The sequence below is a fragment of the Carica papaya genome, chromosome 2 (genome assembly GCF_054855325.1).
Source record: "Carica papaya isolate Zhongbai chromosome 2, ASM5485532v1, whole genome shotgun sequence".
Classification (NCBI taxonomy): domain Eukaryota; kingdom Viridiplantae; phylum Streptophyta; class Magnoliopsida; order Brassicales; family Caricaceae; genus Carica; species Carica papaya.
In genome coordinates, this window is record NC_142310.1 from 6,980,192 (window position 1) to 6,999,405 (window position 19,214).

The 19,214-nt window shown below is 35.6% G+C and overlaps 1 protein-coding gene and 3 long non-coding RNA genes across 8 annotated transcripts; 1 reads left to right on the top strand and 3 right to left on the bottom strand.

The window, feature by feature from the left end:
• Window positions 1-562: 562 nt before the first annotated feature.
• On the bottom strand, window positions 563-6,475 carry LOC110824048 (uncharacterized). Of its 3 annotated transcripts, none has more exons than XM_088213033.1 (8): window positions 6,066-6,475; window positions 5,818-5,898; window positions 5,487-5,546; window positions 4,950-5,009; window positions 1,294-1,336; window positions 1,132-1,203; window positions 945-1,046; window positions 563-858 (listed from the first exon to the last, which is right to left on the bottom strand). In XM_088213033.1, exons 1-7 carry the CDS (start codon window positions 6,411-6,413, stop codon window positions 991-993), a joined length of 720 nt encoding a protein of 239 aa, XP_088069159.1. In that variant the 5' UTR covers window positions 6,414-6,475; the 3' UTR covers window positions 563-858; window positions 945-990. The 3 variants fall into 3 exon arrangements, with proteins under 3 accessions (XP_088069159.1, XP_021910256.1, XP_021910257.1); XM_022054564.2 differs by having other exon boundaries at window positions 4,966-5,009; window positions 6,066-6,468; XM_022054565.2 differs by lacking the exon at window positions 1,294-1,336 and having other exon boundaries at window positions 6,066-6,473.
• Window positions 6,476-7,208: 733 nt separating this feature from the next.
• On the top strand, window positions 7,209-13,756 carry LOC148268714 (uncharacterized). 2 transcript variants are annotated; one of them, XR_015816912.1, is made up of 3 exons: window positions 7,209-8,663; window positions 8,770-11,752; window positions 11,977-13,756. It is a non-coding gene; the product is annotated as an uncharacterized LOC148268714 (long non-coding RNA). The 2 variants fall into 2 exon arrangements; XR_015816911.1 differs by having other exon boundaries at window positions 8,770-8,894; window positions 8,977-13,756.
• Window positions 13,757-14,297: 541 nt separating this feature from the next.
• On the bottom strand, window positions 14,298-14,730 carry LOC148268715 (uncharacterized). Its single transcript, XR_015816913.1, has 2 exons — window positions 14,592-14,730; window positions 14,298-14,478 (listed from the first exon to the last, which is right to left on the bottom strand). It is a non-coding gene; the product is annotated as an uncharacterized LOC148268715 (long non-coding RNA).
• A 504-nt stretch (window positions 14,731-15,234) lies between these two features.
• Window positions 15,235-19,214, bottom strand: LOC110824082 (uncharacterized). Of its 2 annotated transcripts, none has more exons than XR_002541491.2 (3): window positions 19,077-19,214; window positions 17,796-18,567; window positions 15,235-15,377 (listed from the first exon to the last, which is right to left on the bottom strand). It is a non-coding gene; the product is annotated as an uncharacterized LOC110824082 (long non-coding RNA). The 2 variants fall into 2 exon arrangements; XR_002541490.2 differs by lacking the exon at window positions 15,235-15,377 and adding an exon at window positions 17,116-17,324.

A 19,214-nucleotide genomic window follows, 5' to 3' on the forward strand; every position in this document is an offset into this window, starting at 1 on the left:
TAAATATTACCCTTTGTTATTGAAAAAAAAAGTATATTATCATTTAATGTCAGTGGTTATAATTGGTTCATTTAGTTTGATAGTGAAAATTGAAGAAGAGATTATGCCTCCCAAGATAAAAAGCATCACCCAAGATTTCTCGCGGTAGTTGGTGCTTTTTCTTTACTGTATTTCAGCAATATAAGAAAAAATTTCGTTTGAAGGAAAATCCTAAGCTCGACTGATTCCTATTTGAGCTGTATATCTTGAATGAAACTAAAATTGTCTGGCAATCATTTGCTTAAGAAATAATGGATTGATGTGCTTAAACTTCCAATGATTACTTTTGGCATATTTCAATTGGTTCCTTCATTTATTGTAAAACGAGGATCTTGATTGAAATCGATATAAATTGTGGCTTGAGTTCCCTCTGATTTTTTCAAAATATTGAACTGTTTGATTCCCGTGAAATACCTGTAATATTTTTGTTACCATTTTCTAAATCTTGAATTTATTTTCAAGAAGTACATATATATTTTACGTGCAAACATATGTTAGTTAGGTAATAAAAACTCAAAAAGAGTTCTTTACAGCTAATTACGACTTTTCATTCATGAATGGCACTTCGCGGCACTTTTGCTGCAAGTTTAACAGCATATAAAGGAAATGCCTTAATGCATATAATGGAGGACAGGTTTTGAAACTTTGGGCTTGCGTGAAAAATCTAGTGTTACATGGAGATGATTGTAGCTGACTGAATCATAGAGCCTTCTCCAGCCAAACTGGCATTCTCAATGAAGATTTCATTCCAAGTCTGGAAAGGAACACGGAATACAAGAGGTGCAGCAAGAACACAAAGAAGATGCTATTCAGCAACAGCTGTTTAAGAGCAGAACATGCAGAAAGTTACACTGGCATGAAATTGATGACTAAACGAGAAAGAAGGTAGGGGAGGGTAAACATACCACAGTCCCGAATATGGTATATATGAAGCTCATGGATGGAACTGTATTAATGCCCACCGTAGCAAAGATATACGAGAGAGAGGCGTGAATGTTTATAGTGATCTACAAGCATATTGAAACATTTAAAGGAGGATTGATTCCTGATATTAGTTCAAGCAAAAGCCTAGGACAGAGGACAAGAAATTACCAAAGCAAGTATGTTTTCTCTTATTAGGAAAGATGATGTCAAAACATAGCCCATAGCACCAAGTGATCGAACCTGCACTTCTCAAACCTTAAAGAAGTCAAAAGAAATCCAGAAAAAAGATGCTTCAAACAGAGAAAAACAAATTCAAGGCAAAGGAAGTACAATTGTGCACAAGAAAAGTGAAAGGTTCCAACTCACTCCATACCTGAGAAGTCATGAAAAAACAAAACCAGCAATCAGTTACAAGGACACTTTATTTCATCAAAGAGTTGGGACTGTTTTCGATAACTAATAAGACGAGGGTTATTTAGATTATTGGCATACTCAAAATATTATTGGACAATGTTATGGAGTCATACTACCACAGGCATGTGAATGTTGTATCTTGTAATCTTCCAAAATTTATCCCTTACAATAAATAAATAATTACTCACATGTATAATAAACATAACATATTCAAATACATATGCATATGATATGAAATGCATGCAATGCTACTGTCACAATGTAACACCCAAGTAAAATAAAATTTTATTTTATTATTTTATTTATTTGATTTTTATTTAATTTAATTTAATTTAATGAAAATAAAAATAATAATAATGATAAAATTGGGTAAAAATATTATTTGGATTTAATTGAAATTGATTTTGGAAAAAATAGGTGAAATTTTAAATTCTGGGGGTGTTTTCTAAAAAAAAATGAAAACTGGGAGTCAAAACGTAATTTAAAAAAATTGTGCCACGTCAGCACCCACCTCAGCAGCCATGTCAGCGGCCCGGTCAGCAGCCTCGGCCAACCAGGACCCGCCGCGTGGCAAGACAACGCTGACTAGAGAACGTGCCACGTGGGTGATCCGCGTGCGCGAGATCGGACGGCCCAGATCCGTTCCCGCGCACACGGACGGCCCAGATTGCATCCCAATTAAATCGCGATCGAACGGTCCAGATTTAATTTTGATGGACGGTTGAGATTAAAAGGCAAAGGGTATAAATAACCCCACCCACACCTGACCACAAAAACCCTAGCCGTCAGTGCCTCGCCGGAGAAGAAGAACCAGATGCCGGAGGAGCCGGCCGCCGCCACCCGCCGCCACACCAGGGAAGTTTCCGACCGCCGATTGAGGTAAATTTTTTCCCCCTTACTCGTTTTTCGATGCTGAGTCCGCCTATGGCCAAACCGGAGCCAAACCACTGGCCAAACAGCCGAAAAACTCAGCCGAAGCCCAGCGGCGCCGCCGCGCCTCTCCTCGATTTTTACCTCCGATGAGGCCCTTCCCGGCCTTCGTTCGATGCAAATTTTATACCACTGTGATCACCGTTCTTTTCTCTACAGGTTGATCGGAGCCAAACATCAAAACGCGACTCACGCTGGAGGAGCCGCCGCACCCGAGAGCACCGCCGCCGGTAAGTCTCGATTTTTCGTGATTTTTTTGCCCACCGAGAGCCCTAGGGTTGTTTTATCACAGGGACCAATGCAAGTGTGGCCGAAAACGCCCAACCCGAGGCAAATCGCTGCCGGAGCACAGCGGAGCCGCCGTGCCGGAATTCCAATATTGACCGAAAGGGGCCCTAGGTCTGATTTGGGATTTTTTTTGGGTCACGTGCAGATACCGGTAGTGCTTTTCAGTTTTCTGGGAAAAATTCAGGGAAATTAGGGACAGCCCGTAGACGCACTGTACAGTCGATTTCAGACCCCGAAACAAGTAAGGACCCCTCACCCTATTTCCTATCATGATATTAAAGCTAAATAAATAATTAAACTGTACTGTGTGACTTTATAGATGTATAATTGATTGAGGTTGCCAATGGAGCCCGAGTCTGATACAGTATTGGTCTGTTATTGTTTGATTTAATTTCCAGTATTAAATGCAGCATGATGTTTGATGTAATTATGTTATGGTCTCGTATGCATGAACTATGGTTCCTTTTATTATGATTTGTATTATGGTGAACCCGATACTATATTGTCTTATTTGGTGTCAATTACTGGTTTACATGTTTTGTATGATTGGATGATTGAGATTAAGGAAAAAAGCAAAAAAGTTATGTGAATTGATATGTGGATATTGTGGACAGCCTGACTAGATATTCTGAGAGATAGTGGACGAACCGGGTCTGTAGGGAACCCTACCGGGAACGTGGTCTCTCATACCGGACGGGGTATGGAGACCTTATGTGTTTTGGCGCCCATACAGGACGGGGTATGGGGACGGCTCGTTTCACCCTCATACCGGACGGGGTATTGAGGTTCATGGTTTGGCGCCCATACCGGACGGGGTATGGGGACGGCCCTAGAATCAGGTTGTAAATGTTAATGGTTCACGTGTAGAGGAGACCCTTTATGGATCCTCAGGGATACTAGTAGGCTGGTAAAAGAGGAAATCTGTTTCCTGATGATTGAAATGTAAATGTGTGATATATGTTATGTTATAAAGTGTGTATGATTTCATGATATTATAAGGTTATTATTTTTATATGTTATTTTCATGGATCTCGCCGAAATAAGTGGACAGTAAAGGTTTTTATGTTAATAAACGAGTTCGTTATAAATTATGCTCCATTGGTCATTTTTGTTTTCTACCCACCTTTACTTCTGTGGCGGTGAGATAGTGTGATGTCTTTACTGGGCTGGTGTAACTCATTCCTTATTTAACCATTTTAGATCAGGAAGACATTGTTCCCGAACCCGTTCCGCAGGAAGACGGCGAAGGGGACGCCTAAAGACTCCATAGCTATATTTATAGTTCTTATCTCGAGTATCTCTTTTAATTAGTTTGTTGTTTCATGTTTTGAATACGTTTTGATTATTGTGTAAGGGATGTTAATCAAAATTTTTATTACGCTTCCGCAATTGACATTTTTAATACATATATTCCATTTAAATTTCCGGAGCCGTTACACACAATACCAATTTACATGTGCATGCACTTACAAATTTATTTATGAGTATATACACCTACATATCCATGTTAGCCTATACATGTAAGTAAACATATTATCACAAACATACATATTGATAGATAGAAAGACATATCTACATATAAATAAACATGCAGAAACGTACTGCATGCACGTACATATACATACATAAACACAAACAGATATGTGGTAGCACATGCATACTACATACACACGCATAAACACATGTGGACACATTGTACAGGGTATTATCAGAAATTTTATTTAAGATTCCTAGGAATCTTAATAGTCAACAAACACTGATGTTACATGATGGCAATGTTGCACAACAAATTTGAGGGAATCAAATACAGTAATCTTATATTCAGGGGAAAATCTTAAGCGAGAAGAATTATATTCGATAAATCAAATCCACCTAAAAGAGAATTATGACCCAAGGGGTAATAACTAAAGTTCTAAGCACTTGTATACGTTAGAATAACATCAGTAATACAGGATCCAACTAGTCAAAGTTTCTCAAATACTGAAGAAATGGAAGAACTTTATGTTAGCAAAGTTCAAAAGAGTTCATAAGTAGGGGAAAATTTTAGGATGAAGGAGAAATTCAGTATTGTGATTGTTGGGGAAGTCAAAGAATTCAGAGGCCAATAATAAGGTAATTGATTTGTCAATAAATTACGAACAGCCAACAATCCATAAAATTATCTAGAAAGGTTATTTTGTGTAACAAGTATATGCTGATGCGATATTTCCTTTTATTGTTTAACAGAAAAAGCTGAAGTGACTAATAAATTCACAGTATCAGTCATGAGTCTGCCAATAACAACCAAGGGATACCAAATTAACGTATACTCATTATATGAAATAAACTTTTTTCTTGATATCAAAACTACAAACCGTCATACTCCCGTACCTCCATAAAGAGCCCATTGTGAAACCAACCAAACCATGTGTAAGCTGCAAGCAAGGAAGCCCATATTCCAAATTAACCAGAAAGAAAGAGAACATGCAAGTTTTGAAAGGGCAAAGTAAGAAAAATATGCATTGCAACATTTTTCTGGAGTGAATTTCTCTTTCTTCGTGCAATTGTTCTAACTATAAAAAATGAAATTGAATAGAAAAGACATTTAATTTGTATAGGATTTGGCAGCACGACAACAACATGCTCTTGCTATCATTATCCAAACTGCAAAGCTACTGGAATTATAAGTAAGCCACTTGTTTTTCATGCAAAATACCCACTGCATATTAAGAATAAGCACAAGAACAGGGTAAATTTGACGGAGTTTAGAATAAAAAGCTGAAGATGTCGACCTTTTCTGAAGAACAACAGAGGTAGGTAGATAAATTAAAGCTATAGGTGTCAAAGAAACCCTCAAGAAGCGTAAAAGAATTTCCTTGTTTATTTTTTATTTGACAAGTATGGAAACTCACCAAATAAGTTAAGGCTTTCACAGGACCAGACAATACGAACAATAGTAGAGCTGTTGCTACCTGTAAAATGAAAGACCAAAACAATGTTTTACGCTATACTGGGTAGAAATGAATAATGAGTAAGAGTATAAAATGGATCAAACATTTAAGGCAAAAAATAAGAGCAGAAAAGAGATTTAAACTTCCGTTCAAATTCCGAAATTCAGTTCCAAATGTATCCAAATTGTTAATACTTTTCAAACTGAATTCCGTAGTTTGGATTAAGAAATGATCTGCAAAATCTTCAAAAACCTTAAAATTCCCTTATGTTCTGTAATTGAGGGTTACTAACCATGGTTTTTCTCCCAGCTGCAATTCCCCATCTTATAGAGGATATTACTATCGGAAACGAAAAGAAACATCCAAAGTAATTCTGTAGGACAAAATAAAAGATTTGTGGTGATAAAAATAGGCATACAAGTAAAGTTGCAACACATAGAACCAACGAAGAGAAATAATTACAGACAAGCAGTGAAAAGAATCGATATAATTGAGCGAAAATCGAGAAAGAAAAATCAAGGGGTAAGGATGAAAAAAAACCTCGATTGCGAGAGAATTGCTCAAGAAGTAGACTAGGCCAGTGACAGCAGCGAACATGGAGCACTCGACCAATCTGAGCGTCTTCTGGTAAACGACGCCGTCGGGGGCCAAGTAGTCGAGTTCCATGGTGTCTTCTTCACTTTGTTGTTGGTCTTCATTGGTGGAAATTGAGGGTTGGACTTTAGAAACGGCGGAGAGTGGGAAAAGTCGGGTAGAGATAGAAATTGAAACGGATTTGAAGGGTTGAAGGGAGAGAAAGTTGAGAGGGGAGAGTGAGGAAGATGGAGGAAGAAAGGTAGTTTGGTAAATAAGAGGTTGGTTATGGATTTGAAGGTGAAGGAGACTCATGGAGGAAGAGACTCTTCCCACCGCCAGCCGTCTGTGAATATTTTTAGCAGTTTATACTTTCTTTAGTTTTTTAATTTTAATTTTAATTTTTTAATGGAAACTATTTTTAACGGAAGAAAAATATTAGATAAAATCTTTATGGGCTGAAACTCGAAGACTTTGAGCCCATAAAATTTAACCGCGTGCTTTGGGTTACGTACCACAAGAAACCCCTGTACTCGCGCACACTGGATCAATCATGTCGCTCGTCTCTTTTGCTTTCTTCTGTCTTTTCATGGCCTTCCCTTCTGGTGCTACATTAATTGTGAAGTTAAACAAGATAATACATTCACGAGAAGATAAATTTATTCATATTATCTTCGTTGTTACTCTGAGTAATTAGTCTTGAAAACCACCGTATACAATTAATTAGTCAATAACCTCCGTTTTAATCCATGCATGACTTCACCTCATTTACGAGAAGATATTACATTATACCCTACTTTGAATCCCACCTATAAATAACCAACTACAGCGCTCTAAATCATCATCACTTGACTATTTTCAATTCTTCTTTCTAGCCCTTTCAAATATCTGAAAGCAAAACAGCATATCTTGAAGATGGACAGCAAAGGAGGAGGTGGCCAAAAGGGCGGTGGTGGTGCCCACAACTCAAATCCTGGAACTGGCAGCTCGCCTGCAACAATGGTTGCTCCGGGGGCTGGAGGTGAAGTTCGAATTGTCAGGGAGGATTTCGAGAAGAATCCAGGGGCTTATTTTGCTCAGCAGCGCGAGAATGAGAAAGCAAACAAGAAGTAATAATGTTGTTGGTGCTGCTGTTAATGTTTCTGAGTAGTCCCTGATGTAATAAATTATCTACTAAATAAATCGAACGTTTATGAGTTTTGACTTTCTTTTCTATCCAGCTCAAAAATCAGAATTCATGACAACAATAAAATTCATTCAGGGATTCAAATAATCAAATACATGCTTTATCTATCTAGGTTAATACAAAATCTTATTCAGTCTATAGAAAGTCTTGGAACTCTGAACCTAACTCCACGTAGGAAAGGATGAACGATCAATCAACAGGCACCTAAAAACTAGTTGGTCTAAATAGGCGAGAAAGATCGAAAAGAAAATCCTATTTTTAGAGAACAGCTAAATAAGTAAAATATATTCCAGCCAGCAACACGTGCGCTCTACTAACCTCAAGCGTCAATTAGACGAGTACTCTGCGGAGTCTTTCTTCTTCATCTTCATCTTCATCTCTGGGTTTTTCTATTGTTCCATTTTCAGGAGCATAATGGGAGCAGTTAGTGATCCTAAACTTAGTTTTCTTTGATGTTTTATTTGTATAAACTGAAAGTATATAACGCAACTACAGATAATCCTGATTGGTGATGTTTCAGAGACCTCTTTTCAGATGAACTTTTTTTGTTCATATTTTAGCCTTTTCATTGAAAATTAGAGACAGAACGCCTGTTTCTGATCTTATTTCTTTTGGCAAACTTTCTAATTGTCTCTGTTTATTTATTTGTTTGTATTATGATGGTGTTTAGAATTTATTTAAAAGCTAATACTTACTTTTGTTGATCCAACTATTTCACAAATACACAAACACTACCAGTTATAAATGGACCTACTGAGGGTTTTGCATTGATATATGTATGCCACTTCTTTACAGCCTTTGTTGGTAAGCTGCTTCAAATGCTTGACTATCTGTCCCGCTCTTCAGCAGCTATACCATGAAACATTATTTAGCAGTTTTATGTGATAAATTCATTATTTCACATGATTTTTCTTTTAATTTTGGCTAATTTGTTTTTTCTCTGAAACTAGCTTGAAGGGGAGGAAGTGCTGCACGGGTGTGAAGCACGACTTCCGCTCTCTTTAAAACTTCAGATATAGATATTATGCACGGATTTCCTACTCTTTAGCGAGCACGTCTGGCGTGCACAAAAAGTCAGCCAGAAAGTGCATAGCATAGAGAGATTCTAAATAGACTTGAAGTAAGCTAGCTCGCTAGCTTACTGGAAGCTCATACCCTGAAAACATACCTAATGGGGGGGTCGATAAAAAAACGTGAGTAGTGACCTCATCTGTATTCTTTCTTGAGTTGAGTGCTATATCTTGGTGGTAACAATACTCATGTTTGCTGTATTAGTTTGCCCTAACTGACAATCTGATAATGAATGATCAATATGGGTTTAGAGTCCTTGTAATCTACGTGATAATTGAGGTTTTGGAAATTTATAATTTCTCCAAATGGTCAGTGCGCTTACTAATTAGATATTATATGTTTTTTCTTGCAGAAATAAATTATGTTTCTGACAATGGGTTGTCTATATTTTGTGTGGCTTATAAATGTCAACAGTTTTGGAGAGATGGTGGCTGTATAATTGAACTCGTGAGGCGCATGGTATCTTACAATTACATATCACTGAATGCCTTTGAAGAATGTTATAGCGTACCATTCCCTGCTTATATAAGCTACAACTGGTATGTGACATTTTATTGTATATTTACCTATGCAAGCCTTTCTATACTTCTAGTTATATGAATTGAGATTTTGCTCATCCAGTTATATGAATGGAGATACGTTTAAGTTCCTTCCAATCGCATTTCAAAGGGAAAGTTTAGAAAAGACATGAAAAAACAAAACCTGCAACCAGTTACAAGGCCGCCACTTGGTTTCATCCAAGCTTTGGGACTCTTTTCAATAATTAATAAGAGGAGGATACTTGGATTATGCCATTCTCAAAATATTCCCGGAAAATTTGTATGGAGTCATATTATTATAGGCATGTGAATGTTATATCTTGTGATCTTTCAAAATTTATCCCTTACAATAAATAAATAATTAGTCATGCACATAGCATACATAACATGTTCAGACACATGCATATGATTTAAACTGTGTGCGCAGACATGCATGCATGCTACCAGCATAATACCAATTTACATGTGCATAAACTTATTTATGTAACATACACGAATGTGACCATGTTTGCATATACATGACATAAACATATCATTACAAACACATATAGATTGACAGATAGAAAGATACACATACACATACACGTATATACATAAACACAAACAGAAATGTGGAAGCACATGCATACTATGTAGAAAATGATTAAAAATCGGTTACCAAAATTGAATGAGTTAAAGTCAGTTCTTATAAATTTGTTGTTAGTGGGTAATAGGATATCTACAGTTTTTTACTCCATATTATCTTTTGTTAGTTACCTGTATAACCTATATAAAGGTTTTTTTGTTTTATTTTAACGTGTGAATGAATATCAGACTCTTTTCTCATCTTAAATTAATACTCTTAATAGTTTTCTAATTTATTTTTAAGGAAACATATTTGCTATCAGAGCCATTATTTTGTGCTGTTGAGAGAGTGCAAAACAAAAAAAAAAAACTTAATACACCAGAGTGGTTCACGCAAACCTCAAAAAAAAAAAAACAGCAGTAAATATTACAACAATCTCATTTAAACCTTTAATTCCTCTGTTCAATGGTGAGAGTTACAAATTTTGGAGCATAAAAATAAGAACTTTATTTGTATCTCAAGAAGTATAGGAGCTGGTGTAAAATGGGTACAATGACCCAAATGATGAGCAAAGGCTTCGAGAAAACAAAAAAAAAAGATGCAAGAGCTCTATTCTTTTTTCAACAAGCAGTTACAGATGATATTTTCTGTCGGTAGCAATTACTTCTAAGGAAGCTTGACAAATTCTCAAAATAAAATTTCAAGGTCATCAAAAGTAATTACTATCAAACTTTAGTCACTTCAAAAAACCTTTGAAATACTTTAAATGAGTACATCTGAATTTGTTCAAACTTTTTTTGTCGATAGCCTCTATAATTGTCGCTCAAATGAGGGCATATGGTGAAAGAATTACTTATGAGATTGTGAGTTTAAAATTATTGAGGAGTTTAACTCCTAAATTTGATCAATATGGTTGCTGCAACAGAGTAGTCAAAAAATTTATCTGATTATTCTTTTGATGATTTAATGAGTTCTTTGCAACCTCATGAAGATAGATTGAATAGATAACTACTAAAAAATGAAGAAAAAGCTTTTCAAGTGAAAGGAGTTCTCTCATAGTAAATCAGATTACAAAGCCTCAAATAGAGGTAGTTCTCGTGGTGATTATCGCGGCAGAGATCGTATTGGAAATTGAGGATGGAGAGGACCAGCTGGTGAACAAAGACAGTTCAAGCAGAACTATAGTCATATTAAGTGCTATTATTGTGAAAAAAATTGGTTACAAAGAGGCTGATTGCTGGACCAAACAAATGGATGAATGAAAACATGCTAGTGTTGCAGAAGAAGAAGAAAGTATGTTATTTATGGCTCAATTTTTTGATAAAAATATTGTTGATGCTGTTTGGTTTTTGGACAGTGGATGTTCAAACCATATATCATATTTAAAATTATTATTTAGAGAATTTGATGAAGCAGAAAAATCAACAGTTCAACTGGGTGATGATAAGGTGATTAAAGTTGAAAGTAAATGTACAATTATTATCAAGACAAACTATGGTTACATTAAATTTTTAACTAATGTGCAATTTGTTCCTAGTTTGGTTTATAATTTGTTAAGTGTTTGGCAATTGATGAATAATAGGTATAGAATCTTGTTTGATAATGATTCGTTAGTGTTGAAGATAAGAAATCAGGTCATGTCATAGTAAATGTTCACATGGCACAAAATAAAATATTTTCACTTGAAGGTTCTCAAGTTAATGATTCTGCTTTTGTTGTTAGAAAAATTAGTGAGTCTACATTATGGCATCTGTGTTTTGGGAAAACAAAGCAGAAAATCTTTTTCTGTAGAAAAATCATGGAGAGCTGGTAGTTGTCTTCAATTGGTGCATGCGGATTTATGTGGACCCATAAATACCGAATCATTTGATGGAAGTTGGTATTTTTTATTGTTGATTGATGATTACAGAAGTATGAATATTGGGTTTATTTTCTTCAATCTACATCTGAAACTCTTTTTACTTTTATAAAATTTAAGACCTTGGTAGAAAATCAAGTGCATTCGGACTGATAGAAGAGATGAGTTTATTTTTACTGAATTTAATATTTTTCTGAAGAATGCGGCATTCGCAGAGAACTTATTGCATCATATACACTGGAGCAAAACGGTGTTGTTGAACGGAAGAATCAAACTATGGTGGAAATTGTTAGAAGTTTGTTAAAAGCCAAAGGTCTCTCAAATTCCTTTTGGGCTGAAGCAGTTACACCAACAGTATATATTTTGAATATCTCTCCAACAAGGGTTGTTATGAACAAAACACCATATGAAGCATAGAATGGAAGGAAACCACATGTAAGTCACTTAAAATTTTTTGATTGTATAGCCTATGCTTTAATTAATTCTCAAACTCGCTATAAACTTGATGAGAAAACTACAAAATATATTTTTTGTTGGTTATAACTCTTAGTCAAAAGCGTATAGGCTATACATTATTATCAGTAGAAATATATTCTTTAACAAAGAAGCAGAATGGGATTGGAGAAGTGCTCAAAAGCATGATCAAATGTCAATTGTAGAAGATATTGCTGCTGATTCTTCATCTTCAAATTCAACAAGTTCATCTCCCACAGTCAACTCAAATTCCTCAAGTCTAGTCAACTCTGACTCCTCTTCATCAAGTGAAACTCTTCCAAGGAAATTCAGGTACTTGAGGAAAATTTATGCATCTGGTTCTTTTGCTCTGTGTCTTTCATATCCAGAATTTTACGACGAAGCTGCACAAATACAAAAATGGTCCAATGCTATGAATGAAAAGATTGCTGCAATCCAGAAAAATTAAACCTGGCAATTGGTTGATTTACTTAAAGGAAAATATATTATCGGACTTAAATGGGTGTTTAAAATTAAGTACCAAGCTGATGGAAGTATACAAAAGCATAAGGCTCAACTTGTAGCAAACGGATATGCTCAGCAATAAGGCGTTGATTTTGAAGAAACATTCTCATCGATTGCTCGCTTCGAATTAATAAGAGTATTGTTTGCTTTAGCTGCTCATTTATCTCTTCCAGTTTTTCAATTTGATGTGAAATCTGTTTTCTTAAATGGAGACTTGAAAGAGGAAGTTTATGTTTCTCAACCTGAAGGCTTTGTTGTAGCCGGCTATGAAAATGAAGTCTTTAAGTTAAAAAAAGCATTGTATGGGTTTACGCAAGCTCCGCAAGCATGGTATAGTATGATAGACGGTTATTTTCGTGAAAATGGGTTGAAAAGAAGTGATAATGAGCCCACTTTATATTTAAAGAAAGAAGAAAAATCTGATTTTTTTGTCATCTGTCTCTATATTGATGACATGATTTATTTCGGGTCAAGTGAACGTCTTCTTGCTAATTTTAAATCCTCTATGATGCAAAAATTTGAAATGACAGATTTGGGCGTGTTGCAATATTTCTTGGGCTTGAGGCAAAACAGGGAGTAGATGGAATTTTTATTATGCAGCAAAAGTATGCAATTAATCTATTCAACAGGTTCAACATGGTGAGCTGCAACAAGACTTCCACTCTAAAGAATTCAAATGAAAAATTGCAAGCTAAAGATGACACAGGAAAGATTGATGCAACCTATTTTCAAATGTCGATAGGCATATTAAATTATTTGACACACAGTCGACCCGACATTGTATTTTCTGTTAGTATTCTATTCAGATTTATGCATAATCCAATAAAACATCACCTTGGAGCAGCTAAAAGAATCCTGCGATATGTTGCTAGAACTACTAACTTTAGAATTTGGTACTCTAAAATATCATATTTCAAATTATTTAATTATATTGATAGTGATTGAGTAGGTTCCTTGGATGATAGAAAAAGTATATCAGGCTACAGCTTTAGCCTAAGTTTTGGTGCTGTCTCTTGGAGCTCAAAAAAGCAGGATACTATTGTATTATCATCTTCAGATGCTGAATACATTGCTGCAACATCATCAGCTTGTCAAGCAGTATGGCTTAGAAGAATTCTTGTTGATTTGGGCCAAGAACAAGTAGCAACAACTACCATTTTTTGTGATAACAAAGGTACGATTGCAATGACAAAAAATCCAGCTTTCCATGACAGAATGAAGCATATAGAAACACGCATTATGTGGAGAAATAGTACTAGAATTATGTGGTACAGATAATCAAGTTGCAGACTTATTTACGAAGTCTTTATCTCAACTCAAACGTGACTATTTTCGGCAACAATTAGACATATATGATTTTGAATGAAGGGGGCATGTAGAAAATGATTAAAAATTAGTTACCAAAATTGAATGAGTCAAAATCCGTTCTTATAAATCTGTTGTTAGTGGGTAATAAGATATCTGCAGTTTTTTTACTCCATGTTCTTTTTTGTTAGTTACCTGTACAGCCTATATAAAGATTATTTGTTTTACTTTAACGTGTGAATGAAGTTCAGACTCTTTTCTCATCTTAAATATATATTCTTAATAGTCTTCTACTTTATTTTTAAGCCAACATACTACACACACGCAAAAGCGGAGACACACATAAAGACACATTGTGTAGGGTGTTATCAAAAATTTGAATTAACATTCCTAGAAATCTTGATAGTCAACAAATATTCTGATTTTTACATTATGGAAATGTTGCAGAATTCTTTTGAGGGAATCAAATACAGTTAATTTTATATTTACGGGAAAATCATAAGAAAGAAAAATATTTCAATTAATCTAATTGGCTGCAAATTAATGTACATTCGTCATACAAAATAAGTTTTTTCTTGATATCAAAACCACCTGTCATACTCCCGTACCTCTATAAAGAGCCCATTGTGAAACAAACCAAACCATGTCTAAGCTGCAAGCAAGCAAATCTGCGTTCCAAATTAACCAGAAGAAAAAAAAAAAAAAGAAAATGCAGTTTTCGGAAAGGAATAGTAAGAACAATAAAATTGCAACTTCCGTTCTGGAGTGAGCCCATATTCCAACCACGCTCTTCTATCATTATCCAAACCCAAACCCAAACCCAAGAGCTACTAGAATTAAGACAGAGAAAGAACTTGTTTTTCAATGCAAAACACCCACTGCATAATAAGAATAAGCACAAGAACAGAACAGAGTAAATTTGACGGACTTTAGAATAAAGAAAGCTTAATATGTAGAGTTTTTCTGGAGAATAACAAGTGGTTAAACATACCAAAAACATAGATGTCAAAAGGAACCAGCAAAAACTCTGATTGAAATTCATTGTTCTGCCTTTTATTTGATGACTACGGAGATTCACCAAATAAGTTTAAGCTTTTCACTGCCCCATCAAGACGAGCAGTAGTATAATGAGTGGGAAAAGGCGATTAGAGATAGGAAAGTGAAATGAATTTGCGCGGACAGGATCAATCATGTCGCTCGTCTCTTCTGCTTGCTTCTCTGCTCGCGTGGCCTTCCCTTCTGGTGCTACATTAATTGTGAAATTAAACAAGATAATATATTCACGAGAAGATAAATTTATCCATATAATCTCATTGTTCCTCGAGTAACTAGTCTTGAAAACCACCATATACAATTAATTAGTCAATAACCTCCGTTTTAATCCATGCATGACTTCACCTCCTTTACGAGAAGATATTATATCATACCCTACTTTGAATCCCACCTATAAATAACCAACTACAGCACTGTAAATCATCACCACTAGACTATTTTCAATTCTTCTTTCTAGCCCTTTCAAATATCTGAAAGCAAAACAGCATATCTTGAAGATGGACAGCAAAGGAGGAGGTGGCCAAAAGGGCGGTGGAGGTGCCCACAACTCAAATCCTGGAACTGGCAGCTCGCCTGCAACAATGGTCGCTCCGGGGGCTGGAGGTGAAGTTCGAATTGTCAGGGAGGATTTCGAGAAGAATCCAGGGGCTTATTTTGCTCAGCAGCGCGAGAATGAGAAAGCAAACAAGAAGTGATAATGTTGTTGGTGCTGCTGTTAATGTTCCTGAGTAGTGCATGATGTAATAAATTATCTACTAAATAAATGGAACGTTTATGAGTTTAACCATTTTTTTTATCCAGCTCCGGCCAAAACCAAATAAAAATTCATAACAACAATCAAATACATGTTATGGAAGGATGAGGATATCTAAATTGGTGAGAACTATGGAAAAGAAAACTATTTTGACAGAACAGCTAAATAATAAAAATTATAGTCCAGCAGCAACACGTGCAAACTACTAACCTCAAGCGTCTCTTAAACCACGAGTATTATGTGGATTCTTTCTTCATTTTCTTCATCTCTTGGTTTTTCGACTGTTCCATTTTATGGAGCAACATCGGTGCAGTGCATGATCCTAAACTTTAGTGTTTTATTGGTATAAATTGAAAGCATATTGTGCAAATACAAATAATCTTGACTGGTGATGTTTTCACATGATTTTTCATTTAAGCTTTCAAGGTGAGAGGTGGACTCAATTGTATTCTTTATTTTACTCATGTTTGCTGTACCAGTTTGCCTAACAGACAATCTGATAATGAATGATCAATGTGGGTTTAGGCCACGGGTAATCTGCGTGATAATTGTGAGGTTTTAAGAAGTTATATTTTCCCCAAATGGTCAGTGGGCTTGCTAATTAGATATTATGTGCTTCTACTTGCAGAAATGAATTATGTTTCTGATAATCGGTTGTCTATGTTTTGTGTGGCTGATAAATGGTGTTTCTCTCATCAGTTTTGGAGAAATGGTAGCTGTCTAATTGACTTTAAAACTAAAAGACTTTGAAACCTTAAGAGGAAAAGAAAAAAGATCAGAAAGGAAGAAGAGGGGAGGAATTCCAACAAGAAGGTAAGTTTCCTAAACCCTAAATCAGAACTTCATTGCATAACATTTAAACATAGAAAGTAAAAGAATGATCTATATATATGATGGAACCTTTGATCACCAGAAAGCTGATTTAGTAATTAAGGGATATACCCAACAAGAAGGTATTAATTTCATGAGAACCTTTTTTCCAATTGCTAAGATAGTTACTGTTAAATTTTTTTATCATTAGCAACATCTAAAAATTGGCATCTTACTCAATTGACATTTTTTAATGGAGATTTATTTGACGAAGTCCTCCTGATTATCATGGAAAAGGAAAGCATGTTTCTTGATAGACCTCTCATTTGTAGAATTCTAAGTTCTCAAGCCCTTGTGCATTCTGGATTTGCTCAATCCAAAGCTGACTACTCTTTGTTCATTAAGGGTTTTGGGGATTCCTTTGGGTCCTTCTAGTGTATATTGATGACACTGTCATCATAAGACCATCCAATTGGTCATATTAATTGGTAAAAGGTTATGTTTCTTCTCTTTTCAAGCTGAAAGATCTTGGTAACTTGAAATATATTTTGGGCTTCAAGATAACTCGCTCATGTAACACAAGTATATCAAACCATACTTTGTCTTAAAATATATGTTTACATATTACCATTTAATGGTAATGGTTGTGATTGCTTCTTCTAATTTGATAGTGAAAAATAGCCTCACCCAATGATTTCACACATAGACCTAGAGCTTAATCTTATTGTATTCCAGCAATCTAAGAAGATATTCATTTAAAGGAAGAACTATAAATTTAACTTATTTCTAATTTGTTGATATATTCAAGATTATTGAAAGACATGTATGTTAGGGATAAATTGAATATTTTGGGTGGATTAATATTGGGTTAGGTGGTATTTTAAATCCACTTACAAACTGAGTCAATTTGATCCATCGTTTATTAACATGACAACAAATTTAACATGTGTGTGCAGCCATGCAAGGATGCTACCTGCATGATACAGTTTAGTAAATTAATGTATACTCATTATACAAGATAAGTTTTTTCTTGATATCAAAACAACATGTCATACTCCCATGCCTCCATAAACAGCCAATTGTGAAACCTACCAAACCATGCGCAAGCTGCAAGCAAGCAAATCCATATGCCAAATTAAACAGAAAGAAAGAGAACAAATGCAATTTTTGACAGGTCATAGTAAGAACAATAAAAATTTGCAACTTTCATTCTGGAGTGAGCCCATATACCAACCATGCTCTTCTATCATTATTCAAACTCCAGAGCTACGAATTAAGCTAGAGAAACAACTTGTTTTTCAAAGCAAAACACACACTGCATAATAAGAATAAGCACGAGAACATAACAGGGTAACTTTGACAGAATTTAGAATAAAAGAAGCTAAACATGTAGAGTTCTTCTGGAGAATGACAAGTAGTTAGACACACTAAGGACCTAGATGTCAAAGGAACCAGTAAAAGCTCTGAAAGAAATTCATTTTTCTGTCTTTTATTGAGCGCGTTAGAGATGGAAAGTATAATGAATTTGAAGGGTTGAAGGGATAGAAAGAGAAGGGGGAGAGTCAGAGAGACACATACATGCCAAACCTTGTTCGTTCGTCCACCGTTCTCCCCCCTCAGCTTCTACATTGTTGGGCGTCAGCTTTCTAGTCCATTCTTGCTTCTCTCCTCTTTAATCACCATCAAGAAAACCCTTGTTTTCTGTAATCTCTTATTCGGACCCACCGGATTAATCATGTCGCTCGTCTCTTCTGCTCGCTTCTCTCCTTGCTTCGCCTTCCTTCTCGAGCTACATTAATTGTGAAATTAAACAAGATAATACATTCAAGAGAAGATAAATTTACTCATGTTATCTCATTGTTCCTCGAGCAATTAGTCTTGAAAAACCACCATATAAAATTAATTAGTCAATAATCTCCGTCTTAATCCATGCAAGACTTCACCTCATTTACGAGAAGATATTACGTTACCCTATTTGAATCCCACCTATAAATAACTAACAACATCCCCGCAAATCTTCACCATTAGACTATTTTCAATTCTTCATTTTAACCTTTTCTAATATCAGAAAGCAGAACAACATATCTTGAAGATGGACAGCAAAGGAGTCAAAAAGGGCGTTGATGGTAGCTCTCCTGAGACAATGGTTGCTCCGGGTACCGGAGGTGAAGTTAGAATTGTCAGGGAGGATTTCGAGAAGAATCCACAGGCTTATTTTGCCCAACTGCACGAGAATGAGAAGGGCAATGATGCTAGCTCGCCTGCGACAATGGTAGCTCCGGGTACGGGAGGGGAAATTCGAATTGTCAGGGAGGATTTCGAGAAGAATCCACAGGGTTACTTTGCTAAACTGCACGAGAATGAGAAAGCAAACAAGTAGTAGTAATGTTCCTGGTGCTGCTGCTGCTAATGCCTCTGAGTAGTGCATGATGAAATAATTATCTACTAAATAAATTCAAAGTTTATGAGCTTAACTTTCTTTTCTATCCAGCTTCCAACAAAACCCAATCAGAATTCATAACAACAATCAAAACTCATTCAAGGATACAAATAATCAAATACATTTTCGTCTGTCTAGGTCGATAGAAAATCTTATTCATAGTCGATAGAAAGTCTATTATAGACAGAAATGTTTAGGTAAAATAATATCCTCAATATCGATTAAATCACTCCAGATACGAAGGAATGAACGATCAATCACCATACACTTAAAAAATTTTCAGACCAACAAGAAACAACTAATATTACCGACAGAGGGGGATATCCAATTGGCGCGAAACATCAAAAAGAAAATCCGATTTCGACATAACAGCTGAATAAATAAAATAGTCCAGCCAGCAACACGTAAACTCTACTAACCTTAAGCGTCTTTTAAACTACCGAGTTTCCTGTGGACTCCTTCTTCATCGCTTCAAAATACGGCTTCGATTCCGGCAAACCGGATAATTTGTAAATCCCGTTTAGAAAGAGAAAATTAAATGAAGAAGAAAGAGGAAG

Bases quoted from the DNA above. Each gene is read 5' to 3' on its own strand.
- LOC110824048 (XM_022054564.2), bottom strand. From the start codon at position 6,413: ATGAGTCTCCTTCACCTTCAAATCCATAACCAACCTCTTATTTACCAA. The intron at 5,010-5,486 runs GTGAGTTTCCAT...CCTTGCTTGCAG, and splicing joins TGAAAGCCTTAACTTATTTG to CTTACACATGGTTTGGTTGG. The intron at 1,204-1,293 runs GTACTTCCTTTG...TGAGAAGTGCAG, and splicing joins CACTTTTCTTGTGCACAATT to GTTCGATCACTTGGTGCTAT.